Genomic DNA, 16,924 nt, shown 5'->3' on the forward strand with positions numbered 1-16,924 from the left:
ACCTAGAAACTGACCAGGGAGTGACAGCGTGGAGCCTGCCTGCTCAGGGAGCAGAGAAAGCTTCATGTTCTGAGCTCCAGTTGAATAGTCTCATTCAAAAGAGGGACATCAGCTTTCTGACAGAAAAAGTACCATGTGATAAATATCCACGTAATACATTTGCAGCAATGTTTCTTGACTGATTAGAGTTATATTATAGTCAGTGATCCATCATGTATATTGCTTTGTTATATGTATCAATAGCATCATTTGTAATCTGGCCACAAGTCTAATGTGCTCGTTAATTGTATGTGCTCTCCATTTAAGTTCATTTCATCTATTAGTCATTTGTTTGGAAAAAATTCTCAAGCATAATAAGACATAATATATAAAATCTCATTTGCTTGGACTGGAGAGGAAGAATACAGAATGTCAAAATGTGTTCTTTTAAATAAATCAAAGTAATTTTTTTTTTTTAAACAAAGAAATAAACAATAGATTTCATAGAGAGAACAAAGTAACAAAAATATCCATGATACATTTAAAGCAAGTCTTAGTGGCATCAAGTACACCAGGTGCCCTCAACAATTATGCTCTCCTTGATGTTCAATTGATTTAAACAGACTATGAAATGCAAACAATAGCACAGTAGTGTGCAGTGAAACACAAAGGGCACAGACTATTTTCAAACAGCTTGGACAAACAAGGTTCTCTACTAGCATAAAAAGAAAGTGGTGGCAGTGTATTACTCACTAATATTCCCATCTGCGGTTGGCACGGTGTATTGCCTTCATGCTGACACTTTCAAAGTGTCAAATACTTCTATCTTTCATTTCCAAACAAAATTATGTCTTCAATTCCAATCAATAATTATGTACTAGGGTACAATGAACCTGTAATTCAACTCCTAATGCAAATTTTACTTTCATTATATAGTCTCTTTGGACAACTGTTCCCTAGAACATTCTGAAACAAATGTCAATCACAGCACTAATGAAAAATGACTATTTGGAAGCACTAAAAATGCTAAAAACATTCATTTGTTCTTACAGTCCATAGTTAATAGAAATGTAATTAATTTGTCTGTGAAAATGACATTTTTTTTTGGTGCTAGCATCAGGTCTTCCCCACAGAGCAATGCAACTCTTAAAAGAACATGGAAAAGCTCTCAAATACAATGTACTTTCTGCTGTCAAGACTGACTAAAAAGCACAATGACAAAAGTTTAAAGCTAAGCATGTTCTGAAGGTTATAATTATAATAATCAAAACTGATCACCAATATATCATTTGCACACATACATGGGACATGGTCAAGTGGTGGACTTGGCAGTGTTACGTTAATGATTGGACTCCATGATCTGAAAGGTCTTCTGCAAGCTAAATGATTCTATGATTCTATGGCAGTATTTCAGAAACAGTGTCAGGTTCAGTTTTTGGAACACTACAAATTTCTAAAGAAGCTTGCCCATATCTTTATCTTGTAAAACAGGGAATATGTAGATCATATTTTATTATTGCATTAGTGTGTCAAAACACTCTGGATAGGAAATTCTACATACCCAAAAGACATCATTAAGGAAGATTGATTTGGGGAAAACCTGAATGAGTTAAGATGAATGACAAAACCCATGGGATGACCTTTAAAGAACTAGGATTAGTAGGCCTTTTGTGAGGGCCACAGTTTTGGTTCCAGCTGAGATCAGGTTCATCGTATTGATATGCAACTGTAGGTGATAATCTTCCCCCTCCCTTGTTGCTACGTGATTCGTAAACATTTTTTTCTTCAAGAAACGAACTGCTGGGGATGTGGGAATGGTTCACCTCTAGCACCATTTGTGATGTTGCTTTGCTTTCTTAGTCTTTGTTGGGCGGGTACATGGACTGGCTACCCTAGCAATAATTTCCTGTTTCCACTTTACACAGACCTACGAAAAGCCCTTTTTTACTGTAGGAAGCAGTAGAGTTTATCTGACAGTGTGGCACCTATCCATTAACTGTCAGTTAATTTTACATCTAATTTATACTCCAGATGTAATTACTCAGCTTTCTATGTCACATTAGCATTTGACTAGAGATTGAAAACCTTCAAAAATAAAAATAACAATATAAAGTTGCCTTGCAGACAAAATGTGTCCACCAACAGATAAACCGCATTGATAAAGGAAACAGTTATGAGTTCAGTAGTTAGCTGGTTCATTAAAGGACACAAAACCAGTCCTGTCTCCGTGTCTCTTCTTAGCTTAGGATGGTATATATAGAAAATGAATACAGCGAATTATAATTGTACACACAGCTTTGTTTTGCGAGGACACGAAGACGAGAATTAAAGGAAAAGTTCACTTTACCAGGTGCAGGAATTAATTTTTTGTAGTAATGAATAAATGAGTTAACTAATATTTTAGCCATGCAGTGCACTCTATATTAAAACCAAGTAAAAATAATTAGCAGTTTCTATGCATTTCTGAACTACAGCAGTTTATTAAGTGCTCTGTCCCTTCCAAAGCTCTTACAGGTTTCTGATCATCTGTCACATTTAACATTACAGGATATAATGAAGTGTCCTTCCAGCTGAGGACAGCTGACTATTGCTTCAGTTCCTCAGCAGGAAACGTGTTTCATCTTGTAGCAGGCATATACATTGCTGTGCAAATGGGCAAGCAGCTATTCAGGCCATCTGGTTACTTTCAGCAGCAGAAGAAAGATGGAAAATCAAAGCAATTCAAAGGCTTGGGTCAGTCAGTCCACCATATTTGGGAATGTTTTATGAGAACGGGACACTGGATTAGAATATTGTTTATTTTATAGAGATCCATGAGTTACTAAACTGTTACAGACAAAACTTAGATCTACAAGAGCTCTTCCCACTCACCCATCTTGTAAGTCTCCAGAGAAAGCTTCCTAGAACTAACAGGTTCAGGTTATTCTTCTTTTCTAATGTAACTCTTCATAACAGCAACTCTTTGGCATGGTGCAAAGGTCAGTAGTTTTTGATTTCCTTCAAGCTACTGAAGTTTTCCACTGACCAGACACTAGCTAATGGGCACTTCCTTAGTGTGCCAGTCACAGGAAGGGACCTTCAGCTTGGGGCACTCTGCTCCCAGCTTTACAACAGGTTATGGTTTGTTTTTAAGAAAGGACTATATAAACTTCAAGCAATTAAAAAAAACCCTCAAGATAGTAAGATTCTAGACACCCCATTCTTTCTGAAATGCAGCGATTTCCCAGTTCCATGTTGACTTAATCATCTCTAACACAGAAAACAGGGAGAAGCTGTTTCATATGATAAAAATGTGATTGCTTTAACACATACTTCTGCATTTTTGTCTCCTTTGTCTGTATTGAACTCTGGAAAACATCAAATATGTCCATCTATTTTTTTTCTATTTTTTAAATGTATTCCTTTTATCTTTCAATATATTATCACTAGTGCACAAAATGGAAAACCCAGGGATATGCTGCTTGTTGTTACAGATACTAAAATTACTAGCACCAGGTCTTATGATTAGTCAGACTGTAGCTTACACCAATTAAATGAGTTTCAGTAATCTACTTAAAAATTAAATGCTATAGCACATAGTTATGCAGATTTTATTTTGCAGTTGTTTTGCAAAACAGCATTTACATTCATATTAGACACAACTGTGGAGGAAAAAAAAAGGAAGTGATATCCCCCAAATTCAGATCTATGGAGTGGATGAAAATGAAAAGGCATGGGTAAATTTAGCTTTGAATTCAGTCTTATATTTAAGAAACCATAAAATATAGTCACTGATCAACAGGAACAATTCTGCCGCAAAGAAGAGAACTTAATTAGGAAGAAAAATTGAGACAATTACTGTTTTTTACAGCCAAGGTTGTAATTTGGACTGTCCAAAAGAAAGCTACGCAAAACCCACACCTTTACCCACCTTATTTGCATTAAATATGGAATTGCATTCAAGACAGTTTGAGTTTGTCAGAGTGAGCAGTAGCAGACACTGCCTGCATGACCTCTTAATTTAAAAATGCCAACAACAATTGTCTGTAAGGTTGCTTTCAGATATCTGAGTTCATCAGTCAGAGAGAGGCCTGGGTACACTGCTGAGTAGTTACTATTTTGAAGAGGGACTGAAAATGGCCAATTACAATTAGGGGTCCAAAACAAGTTTCTGAATGCCTCAGTTTCAGGCTCCTGTCACTTTTTGAACTATTTACCTAAACTTAATTTAAATTTATCTGTTTCTGATAGCTGTTGCCCTTGTATAGTCATCTATTAAAAAAAAAAAAAAAAAAACAAACTAAAAAACACATCAGGTTAGTTTATTTCACCTTTTTATTGTCTGTTTGCAGTCAACTGAAATTTCTGGTTCTGAAGACCCTGACACATGAGCTCTCAGCACGTTCATTGTTTATTTTAATTTAATTTATTTTATTTTACAGAATAAATAAAAGAAACAGAAAATTTGCCCTAAAGAGCAAGGTTGAAATGGTGAGTTTTTTAAACAGCAAAACAACCTTGGCTGTAAAAAACAGTAATGATATGAATCAAAAAAGGTGAATTACACCACTATTAATGTAGCAATTAAAAATGCAAAACTCTATTTCATGCTGTAAGCTGGAGACTCATGTTTACTGACTTGTGGAATTATGCCCTCATTGCAAGTAAGAAACACACTTCTTGTTTACCCATATCCGTCCCTGCTTCCCAGCACCCTTACCGGCTGAAATAATTTCTCCATCATGAATATGTCCCATATGTATCATGTTATACATATGAAGAGACAAGGAGAATGCAATGGGGACTGAAAAGAATATTTGTTTCTGTGTTTGAGGATGACGTGATGCTATGGTGTAATAGCCAATAGTAATAATAAGGATTTTAGTCTTCTTGAGGCAGGAAATGCTCAGTAGGGAAAAAAAGTAGACTATAAGGGATATCAGCATCCCCCCAAATAGTATTTTACCAGTCCCTTTCATGCAGAATGTTATCCTTGGGACAAAATCCCCCCATTTGGAAAAAGGAGGCTTTGTCAACCATCAACAGATGAGTTAGAAGCAACTGGAGACAGGTATCCATAATGGGCATTTTATAACCATTTTCCTGGTAGAGAGGAAAGATGAGTATTTCTTTTGCTATATTTCTTTCCATTACTGTCTTCCCTAAAGGTCTCCCTCCCAAGCCTTCATTGGCTTAACCTTTGTATATACATGTGAAATGTTTGGTACAGTAAGTGGTCAATTTAGAGAAGTTCTTTTTTTTTTTTTTCCTAACAGTATTTCTAATTGGCAGAGAGATACATTTATTTCATTGGAGATACCAGAAATTTCCTGGTGGAAAAATTATTCTCGTGAAAAGAGTACCCAAACTTTGATAGGATTCATAGAGGAATACTTTTTTTAAAAAAAATGTTTCATTTGACAAACCCAAAGGTATGCACCTTTCTTTACATTGCCCTGAATTTGTCTTTTATGCCACCTACCTATGAGAAGCATGTTTCCTGAATGTTCTTATCAGTCCATTTCATTGAATAAGGCTTAATACACTAATCTATAGCAGCTCTGAGAAAAACAGTGTGATAACAGGCTACTAATTTGGGTGTTTTGAGACTTACTCAGAGCAAGCCTCTTATTATTTCCATGTGAAGTTCATTAAAAAAACTTGGCAGAGCCTTTAAAGTATTATCTACTGTGATATAAGTAACTGCTGATACGGAAAAAGACATTTCAGACATGTATTAATTTTCAAGTCTCATTCGGATGCAATAAGCCAACCTATTTTAGCCATTCTCTAACGACTTTTGTAATTTTTGACAAGACTGATATGCAACTGGCTGTTTTTAAGTCCTCATGTTTCCTGTAAAGTCAATGCTGATACACTATTAAGCATAATTCAATGTAATATGCTTAATATATCATAGAATCATAGAATACTTTCGGTTGAAAGGGGCTTTTAAAGGTCATCTAGTCCAACCTTCCTGCAATAAGCAGGGACGTCTTCCACTAGATCAGGTTGCTCAGACCCCCCTCCAGCCTGACCTTGAATGTTTCCAGGGATGCGGCATCTACCATCTCTCTGGGCAACCTGTGCCACTGCTTCACCACCCTCATCGTAGAAGATTTCTTTCTTATATCTAGTCCAAATCTACACTCTTTTAGTTTAAAACCATTACCCCTGACTATCACAACAGGTCCTGCTAAAAACTTTGTCCCCATCTTTCTTATAAGCCCCCTTTAAGTACTGAAAGGTTGCAAACAGGTCTTCCCAGAACCTTCGCTTCCCCAGGTTGAACAGCCCCAGCTCTCTCAGCCTGTCCTCATAGGAGAGGTGTTCCATCCCCCTTATCATTTTTGCGGCCCTCCTCTGGACCCAGTCCAACAGGTCCATGTCTTTAGTGTTCTGAGGTTTCCAGAGCTGGACACAGTACTCAGGTGGGGTCTCACCAGATGGGAGCAGAGGGGCAGAACCACCTCCTGCAACCTGCTAGCTACGCTTCTTTTGACGTAGACTAGGATGCAGTTGGCCTACCAGACTGTGAGCGCACATTGTTGGCTCACGTCCAGCTTTCCATCCATCAGTACCCTCAAGTCCTTCAAGAAAGGGCTGCCCTCAATTCCTTCATCTGCCAGCCTGTATTGATAATGGGGGTTACCCCAACCCAAGTGCCAGACTCTCCACTTGGCCTTGTTGAACCTCATGAGGTTCACAGAGGCCCATTTCTAGAGCTTGTCATGGGCCCTCTGGATGTCAAACTGCACTACTCGGCTTGGTGTCATCTGCAAACTTGCTGAGGGCCCCCTCAATCCCGCTGTCTGTCACTGATGAAGATATTAAACAATATATTGACAGCATAATTTAATTCTTTTCAGAAAGGTTGTTAGTCACAATTACTTTTACATCAAGAAAGACAGCCAAATATATGTGGTTAGAATACAATTGCATTTATGAAAAGTAGCATGTTATCTGACCAGAGACATTTCATGTTCCATCCTGAACTGACCTTTTTTTTTTCTGTCTGAAGGTACTAAAAATAGCTGTGGCCAAGTTTTCATGACTAGACCAAACAGAGGCCAGTAACATTTCTTACATCCTGCCCATTTTCTACTGTTAACTCAAATTCTTCTGAAAAACCTCTGTTTGATAGAACAGAAGCTTAGGGTCATTATATAAAATAGAGATGCAAGTCCTTTATTTTATCTTCAATCCTATTTATAACAGAGCATTCATACATTTTTATTCCACTTTAATGAAGCATTCTTTCTACTATTGTAGTCTAAGATGATAGTCTATTTATTATCTTGTAAAAGCTCATAATTTCACTGATATTTATTTTATTTAAAAAAAAATAAATTAATTAATCTTAGGTTCTAAGATAATGTGCCTAAGTAACAGAGTTAGCTTTCATACTGGCTGAGCCAAAAGCCAAAAGTGGTTTTGTGTGATTCATTTATGCCTAATTTTGTTCAGATGGATGCCTATTCCCTGTTGAAAAAAGCCACTTAGTTACTTATGTATTCAGTGTTATGCTCTTGTCATCTTGATTTTGGCAAACAATAACAGTTACAAATTAAAATATTCAACTTGAATTTAAGTGGACTGTAAAAATATTGCACTTCTTTTTTTTTCCATTAAATTATTAAACAAATGATCAGAGACTGTCAGTTCTGAATTAAATATTTAGGTTAAATATTTAATCTAAAGTCAAATATTTAGTTTAAATTCTACTATGTAAAATTGAAGGTACTTGCAATATCATCTTCTGGTTTATCTGTGTTGGCCACCTCAGATTTCCAAGCTATGATGATGCGATATTTTGCTTGTCTCTAGTTCTTTTATGTATAAAGTCTAAATTAAAAATTATACAGTTCATGAATTTGCAGAATTAGAATTATAATTTGGTTTGAAGACTATGTTATTTAGATAGCGAGAATTATTACTAGCATTATTATTAATATTGTTAAATTTATATTTACATTTGCTAATTAAAAAAACTCCCCATACCAAACCCACTTCTATCTTTTAGCGTCATGCAGTAAGTTATTTTCATTCTGTCTTCTTAAAAGGAATCTTAGACTTTAAAAAATATCTGCCTGAATAGCAAAAAATTCTTCTGACTACATGGTATTTTCTATATAAAATATGATGTCAAAAGAAAAACACAATGCAGAACAAGAAATTATGCTAAAGCATGAGGAAAGGTATCCCCAAATGGCAGATAGTTAGTGCCAAAAAGACATTGTATTTTTAGGACCTCTTGCAGACAATGCTTTTAGAACAATGTTCCATACTCTTCACCTGAAAAGTATTTTACGAATGAGTTGGTATGGAGATCTGGAGATCCTGCTCCCTTAAAGCATTTAATTGTGTACTTACCATTAAGAGCGTGAATAATCACACCTCAAGGAGGCTACATATAGTTAATTATTTGGATTGGAGTATGAATACTGAGAGACTTAATTCACCACTACTCTGAATAAGGAGTAGCCATATACAGTAGTTTTGTGAATTGTAAAACTGTATATGATATCATATTGTCCAGGTGTAAAGCAGTGAGCACTTTAACAGCTTTTTCCCTATTTATAATCAGTATTATGTTCCAAATCTTTAAAAGCAGTTTATCAAAAGGAAGTACCTAGAATGTACCCTCTCCCCCCCCCCCCCCCAAAAAAAAAAAAAAAAATTGGCAAAATATAATCTAAAGTGACTCAACATTTCCCATGGTATTATTTTCCACTGCACTGGTCTAAAATACACTGACAGTTGCTGTTCCAAAATGGGGAAAAGCTCCATAAATAATACGTAGGTCAAAGAAGTTCTGGCTAATTGGCCTTCTACAAGGTGAAGAAAATGCAAGATACAATTTATTAGAATTTCAAGTGTGGAAGGATAACTGTTAAAACAGTATTAAATAATTTAAGTGAAATAAATCATTTAAAAAACTAAAGTATTCCATGAACTACATGTTATAAAAAATAAACCAAATAAAGAAAAGATGCCATAATATGTCTCCAGGACGTATTTTGGGAAGATGTGGATGAGAACTTGATTTATATAGAATTTTGCTAGATGATGATGATATTCAGGGTAGTTAGTGATACCTGCCTTTGAACGAGTAAAATAAGCATGTATTTTTCTCTTATTACAACACAGGAGGTAGACTGTTACATTTTCATATTCATATTCACACACTGCAATTCGCATACATATAACATAAAAAGAGTTTTGAAAAATCACATGCACTTCTTCATGTTCAACGTACCCGGAGCTCATAGAAAAAAGATTATTTTTAAACAATATGAGTTTTAGTTAGTCTACAAATTGATTTATTGAATGACTCCAAGTGGCTTGATACCATTTGGATTCTCAATGGGGGAAAAAAGCAGAAAAACAATGGGGAGGGGAACTACAATGGACATATAATAAATTGTGTACCATGGATTATTGTACACTTACCTACTGGGACTAGGAAATTCCCTCCAACTGCAAACTCAATGAAACCATCATGGGGCCCCCAGACCTATTCATAAAAATATACCTACACTTCCTACTCACTCAGTTTGGATTTCCCTAGCAATATCGGCATTCCTTCAGCTCTAACACCGAATCTGTTGAAAACAGAAAAAAAAGGGTTATAATTTCCTGGGACTTACGTCTGGGTTGCTGAATGAAGGAAAGCCTGTGTACACACAGGTGGGAAAACAGATGGAGAAAGGAAAAGATAGCAGGGAGGTAAGTCTTCTCTTGTGTCCTTTGAGGCTCAGAGGAATTGTGCCAGTGACTACAGCAAGAGCAGGATGAGACCACAGCGAATAATCGGTCCTCTGTCCATCACCAAGAAAGCAAATGAAGTGACAGCAGAGTCCTGAATGTGTTCCCAGAAGTCCTCCGTTTAGTAAGTTGCACTGAGCCTTACTGGGTGGGTAGTGCTGGATTTATTCCTTTCTTTTTCTCTTTGTAGGCAAGTCAGCCCCACTCTAGCACACCAGTTAAGGACAAAGGCAGTTCAGCTCACGCTTATCTGGATCAGGACTGCAAGCCCAGAGTATTTCCTCTGACTCCACAGGGCTGGCAGCTGGAGGGGAACAGGACATCATGAAACCACTCCTGCTCATCAACGTGCTCTGCAGTAGCTTTGGGACAGTTTTAACCTTTATGTTTGCAGGGGTAGCAATCTGAGCTGAGTTATAAAATGGCAAAAAGCTGTGTTTCTCCTGTGTTCCCCAAGCAGTAGTGTGCAGTCCATAGCAGAATGCATGTGGACACCAGCAGACTGGGGCTGGGGGTTAGGGGTATGCCGAGAAGTGGAGAGCCACAAGGCACCAGGGAGCAAAAGGCCTTTTCAGAAGGGAAGGAGAAATTGCAGAACCGGATCTTATTGAGATGACTAAAGGAGCCCTAAAACCCACACGTGGAGCCAACTAAGAGAAAGGAAATTGGTGGAAAGGAGTTCTTTTACTAAAGCAAACTTCTCTTTAGCTTATCACACTCCTGCGTGCTTGTTGTGATTAGTCGTGAGACATTTTGAATCATCAACATATACAATATTATTATGGAGTGATTCTGAATAATCTACCCTAGCAAAAATCAGAATTGCCTCACAGCAGTGGTATTACACCAGTTTATACCAATATATATTGGTATAATATAAATTAGATTAGTATTAGGCTCATTAGATACATTTTTATTTCTGCTCTGTAAAGCCTCAGTAAATGATGAACTATGCTTCTCTATAAGCAAAAGACTCATATTTTTGTGCTTTATCTGTAAAGACTTCAAAATCTTTGCATTTTACCAATTTTATGTCTAGTGAAGAATTAATATGCAATCTGTCCAGTAATTCCTCCTGTCACAAGAAGCCTTTGAGTAATTTCTAATGCAATCACCTGGTACTCAGAGGAAAAGGTTCAGTAGGATTGAAACCTGGCAATTTCCTCCCTACCACTTATTCCTGGGATTATAGCATAAATGAATTTGAACTACCAAGGTATTAAAGAAGAGAAACACAAACATGCACTGAGACAGACAAAAAAATTGGGGAGCTCTCGTTCTCCACTGATGTGTCCTTAACAAAGACTTTACATTTTCAGTATTGTAAACTGCAGATACTCAAAACCATGGACAAAATGACCAATAAATAAATAATTTAGCCATCATGATATCCTCAGAATACAATTGCTAACATTTGTCCTCTGCCTCCTGTTTCTTATTCTCCATCCCAGGAAAGGCTGAATTCAACTGTGTTCATCTCAAGCTTGCAATTCAACTTAGCCGCAAACACGCGTGCAGTCCGGTTTTCCTATTTGCTGTTCCAAAGAACATCGTTGGAAAGTTGCTTTAGCCTTGTTCAGACATGCTCTTCACCCTTGCATTTTCTTCCCTTTCCCATCAATCTCATGCTTACGACATTGCCCTGCACTCGCATTTCCTCTGTCTTGTATTTCATTGTACCACTCACAACCTGACTCCTACCCATAGTCCTCTCTCTGTTGTCCCCCATCTCGCTCCCCACACTCTTCTGACCTCCCCTATGGTTTTGTCCTGTGTGCTAACATAGCCCTTACCATCCACCTTCTCCTGACCTTCTTCATTCACATTTTACTCTACCTACAGAAGCAGATAGAAGAAGGTCATAATTTCCATTCAGGGCAACCTTGTTTCCCCTCATATGAAAACTGTGTCAGTCTCAGCGGGAGAAGTTTGTCTTTTATTTGCAAAGAGAAAAGACTCATTTACTGCTTTGCTGAAAGTAGCAGCAATACCATTCCTAGTGACAGGAAACTGGGAGACGTTTTAGAAAACAGAGGGAAAAGCGTAGGAAGGCAGAAAAAAAATCTATAGATAGTTAGGAAAAATAAATATTGCTCTATTTCCTCAAAAATACCAAGATATGGTCTGGGAGAATCCCATTAAAGCAGCTATAGAGTATTTAAATCTTGGAATTCTCCACTGGTAACTGTGGGTTACATCATTTCACTGATGTAGAAATGACTATATAACTGTGCAATATAGTGAAAATCAGCTTCATGTATTCTTCATCGCCTAATTCCTGTCCCTTTTATAAAAACTCACACAAGCACATCATGTGAGGGCAAGGATTCTAAGGTGAGGCAATAAAAAGTTACTGTTTTCTTTTAATGACAGTAAAAGGCAAAGGAAAAATGGATTGTCCCGAATCTTTATGAAACAATCCTTCCAGTGATCCACGTCTGTTCAAGACATAATGTATGGCACTCTCTTTAAAACATTTCCTCTGTGGTCATTACTGAAAGGTTTGAAAGAACATAGTCAACCTCAAATCACACTTTCTTCTGAACATATTTATCATCTAATATTGGGGACATTGTTTTTTGGTACATTGACTGCAGATCTGAAGGAGCGTAGGCCAGTCAGTATTTCTCACATGCTCCCTTACACATTTTGTGTATTCCATCGAAGGGGAAGTGGGGGTGAGGATAGGGGGTACATTGCCTAGGGAAAAGGATAGTACCAGAAATTACTTTCAAATTCCTACTAGCACTTGGAGTAGATATGCAAGATGATAATATCCTTCAATCAGCAGTCTGAAAAAAACATATTGGGATAAAAATTAGCATCCTACACGCTGCTGGGCTAAGTAATGCTCCTGCACACAAAGTTCAAGATTAGATTATGACACACATGAAGTTAAGGGATAGGATGCGCTTCCCACAGGAATACTAATGAGCAAACCACAAGATCTCTGTGTCTACTGTCTTGTACTTACTCTTTCCCTCCAGAAAGGAGAAACCAGTGAGCACAGATGAGGAAAGAGGCAGATGGTAATGAAGCCCAGATCTATGGAGGGCTCTCTAGTCAACATTCTACACATACCTCAAAAATCAACAGAGAACGTAAAGCAGAGGTGAAGTGTAGTCTGATTAATCTATTCCATTGACAGTTATCCAGGCACATTCTTTTTGTGAAGAATTTCCAAGCAACTGTAAGATTTATCTAGTTACATGTGAGACATACACCCAGTTCCATTGGGAAGCCTGGTTTTTAATTAAGAACAAAGATCAGGCAAAAGAATTTAAATGTTCAATAGCATCTCAGTCTTCAACCCTCCAGATATTTTCTCTCTTTATTACTGCAACTTTTCCTTTTCCAGCCTTTCTTTCTCCCAACAGTCTCCATTCAAGCCTCTCCCAAATACTGGTGACACTGCTTTGGTTCTTCACAAATCTTGGTTTTCACACTAATCTCCAGTTCTCCAACAACTCCAGGGTATCATAGGTTTTCTACTAATACAATGTTGTCAATACCCAAACATTTCACATATTCTAAGTTTGATAAACGTTTTCCAAATCCAAGGCAGGTTGGTGAAACCTTCCATGAGTTCTGGAGGTGAGGCTGCCTCTCCAGGGCCTCCTGCTGAATCTCCCCTAGAGCCAGGGTCCCCAGGAAGCTCAGCTCCAGGACATACCTGATATTCAACAGTTAGCATCTCTGAGCTGGGACTGGGAACTTCCAATTCATAAGACATTTAAAAATGGAAAAAGAATGTTTAGGTATGGCACACGCCTCCCACCTGTGTGGCCTTCCCTTGATTGTGAGAGCACAAGTGTTGATACTGATTTATTGTGTTAGATCTGGGAGCTACACAGTTGAAGTCACATGTTGCAGCTTCTTAAATGGTATCTCAGTCTCAGATTTTTCATGTCTCCATGATGCAAAAGAAGGGTTATTGGTCTTAGGATTTGAACACAGGCTTACTCTTCCAGCTTGTCGTTTTATCACTGTGCAACATTCCTCGTGTCTGCTTTGGTCAAGAAGCTGTTGTCAGATTCTGATACACATTTCAGGGAAAGAGTGTCTTCTCTAAAGGGATGAGAATATTAGAATTATTTTTTTTCTGCTTTGACAAACCAAACCTTTTCAATTCACAGTTCTGAATCACACCACTTTGGATCTTAGAGCACTTCCTTTCTCAGGTTCTCTCTCCCTGTGTGTTTTCCTTTCTTCTCCTTCTCCTTCTCCTTCTCCTTCTCCTTCTCCTTCTCCTTCTCCTTCTCCTTCTCCTTCTCCTTCTCCTTCTCCTTCTCCTTCTCCTTCTCCTTCTCCTTCTCCTTCTCCTTCTCCTTCTCCTTCTCCTTCTCCTTCTCCTTCTCCTTCTCCTTCTCCTTCTTCTCCTTGCCTTGTCTCCTCAGGCCATATCCAGCATCAGCTGTTATGTCCCATTTGCCCCAGCAGCTGCTAGGCTATGGATGCATTGGCCCCCATGTTTGTACCCCTTGTTTCATCCCAGCTGGAGTCTGGATGAGGAAAACTGCTGTGGTATGCAGTGTAATAAGTTCTTGTGGTGTCTGGATACTGCAAGTAGCTTATTTTTTTGTCTGCATTCCTGCTAAGAAGGGTAGCGGATGAACAGGATGAGTTAAGTAGTCGTTTGCACTGCAACAACAGGCTGACAGTTATGTAAAATACTTTCATGCGCAATCCCCTCTGATCCTCTGCTGGTTCAGAGGAGTATTATGGTCAGATTCAGCACGCAGGCTCTTGCAAACTCATTTTCATAAACTGGGGCACTGCTAAGCATAGAGAAGACCAAGACCAAGGTTGCTGTGTTTCTTCCTCCTCAGCATTTACCTTTTCTTTCTCCTTAATCTCCTGTCTGCAGCATGTACAGTCTAAGCCCATGGGATAAGCACAAGACCTCTTTACCGAAGTGCTTCTACAAATACTGGTACAAATCACCTTGCAGAGGCTACCGCAGGGTGACAAGGCCTGCTGGCCAGATCAGTAGGAGTTGCTTTAGCATATTATTCTAAAATGGGATTAGTTAAGTAACTCTATAGCCCAATTCAAACACTGAGCCCAATTCACTCTTCTAGGCTTCCCACTCCTGTATACCAGCTAAATGCCACTGATTAGGCTTTCAATTGAACATTTTCTGAAAGGCTTTTGCATGAGTTCTGGGATGATTCATGGGATTCAACAGAAAAGTAATACAATGACCAACTAACTGCAACTGTCATGGGCAGCAGTGGTACACACAAATGTTCAATCAACTTCTGGAAACCAGCCTTGCTGCTACTCACAGAAGCAGACACCTATTGTGTTGCACAAAGACAATTTACATTCACAAGGAACAACATTTTCATACTGGTCAATTATTATATGTAAAAAAAGATATTGCTTTCATCCAAATGTCATTCAAATTTGGATTAAAACTCATGTCTGCTTTTCATTAATATGCTTCTGTTAGAGAGCTATCTAGCCAGACAGGGAGTTCAGTTTCTCATAGTACATACTGGAAGGATAAACATTGCTGCGTGCAATGCAATGTTTAAGTAAAAAAGCACTAATAACAGCTTGAAATAGTCATGAATACTAAAATATACCATATAAAAGTCTTTTATCCACTGCTTAAATTTGTAATTCTTACATGATTTTAACCTTTTAGAAGTACTTTACATTTATGACTGAAAAATTATATTCCTTTTCAAAGAAGATGAATCCTGCTTATTTTACTTTTAACTAGATACAAAATTACCATGCAAATTATTATATGTTTATTTAACTACCTTCTGTTAAATAACACTGCTCTTAATTCAAAATAACTTCAAAATTCAGCAAGGTCATTCTGCACCTTTAATAGCTATCCTCACAACAGTAAGCAGCCCCTGAATGTCTTATTCTGAAATATTTGGTGCACTCTTCTCTGTAGTTGGAATTGTTTAGGCATAAGACACTCAGTAGACTTATTCTGATGTCTCTTTCCGATATCTGAACATGTTTTGTACTAGTGCATTCACCCCAATGTTATTCATTTTCTACCTACTCACCTCCAAAGTAAGAGCCATCTGTCAGCTTCAGCTCCTTATTGGATTTGGTGATGACACCAGCAACACCGTGCTGAATGAAATACATCTTTTTACCCACAGCTCCTTCTCGGATGATATAATCTCCAGGTTGGAACACCTCAAATCGCAGTTTGCTTAGCATGGCAGTCACAAAATTTGGGTCTGCGTTAGCAAAAAGAGGCATTGTAGCAACCAGCTTCCGACAGTTGAAGTTGACAATCTCCTAAATGGGAGATGGAAGGAAACATAATTATAATAATGGTCAGCAAATGTATACAATATGATAGGCATTGAAAAAAAGACTTTCTGTTTCCTTCACCAAAAAGTTCTTTATGCTCATATTCGACTTTTCTGTGTTTCTTTCTGTGCCTAATTTTTTAACCTTTTCATTATATTTTCATCTGTTTCTAGTGAAGTAATTGAAACAACAGTGCAGTCTGATTTGTACATGTGAGGTGAAAGGTTGCCTTCTTCAGGCAATTTCTCACATGTTATTTGTTATTCCCCTTGGAAATATATGACAGAAAGATAAAAATTAAATACAAATTACACTGTCTGACAAGAAGATTGGCTGTTGCAATATCTGTATTAAGTCATAAAGTTATGCAAGCCCTGTGTTTTCAAATATTAAGCGAGTAACATCTTTCTGATCAGAACAACTCCAGTGGTAATATGAATGTACATTACAGCTAGCTGCAGGGCTAGCTGAAATCAACAGGAAAATTTCCTTCCCAGAATTTAATTAATTTTATAAGCACAGAGGCATACATCTCTGTCCTTCAAAGAAATGTATATATAGTAGACCCTTACATGGAAAAAGTAATGCTATTTTCCTAAGACTGCTACAGTCCTTAAGGGTGTCTCCCACCAAGAATATTTATATTTACAGAGCCAACTATGAACACATCTACATGTAAGCATTAGTACCAAAAACCTATAAAAGTCCTACTTGCTTTAAATTAAAAAAATTGAACAATTTGTGACAGAGTTTCAAGTTCATTCTTGCAGACCTTACTTTGTATTAGGAAAATTAGCATGGTCAGTTGTCATATAGATTTAACAGTGTACTGAAGAGCTGAGACTAATCAGTATTACACATGGAGAGGGGCTTAGGCAGGCAACAGCTACTGAGTTAGCAACCCAAA

At 37.6% G+C, this 16,924-nt stretch overlaps 1 protein-coding gene across 1 annotated transcript in view; it reads right to left on the reverse strand.

Annotated features, from left to right (window-relative positions):
* HCN1 (hyperpolarization activated cyclic nucleotide gated potassium channel 1) overlaps positions 1-16,924 on the reverse strand; it is a gene marked incomplete at both ends in the record, with an annotated part of 202,572 nt that overhangs the window by 5,280 nt on the left and 180,368 nt on the right. The window contains one exon of the mRNA XM_082497157.1: positions 15,762-16,002. Within this exon, the coding sequence (XP_082353283.1) occupies positions 15,762-16,002 (241 nt within the window). The remainder of the gene's footprint in view (positions 1-15,761; positions 16,003-16,924) is intronic.

This window comes from Vanellus vanellus (genome assembly GCF_965231255.1).
Source record: "Vanellus vanellus genome assembly, chromosome: Z".
NCBI classification, from domain to species: domain Eukaryota; kingdom Metazoa; phylum Chordata; class Aves; order Charadriiformes; family Charadriidae; genus Vanellus; species Vanellus vanellus.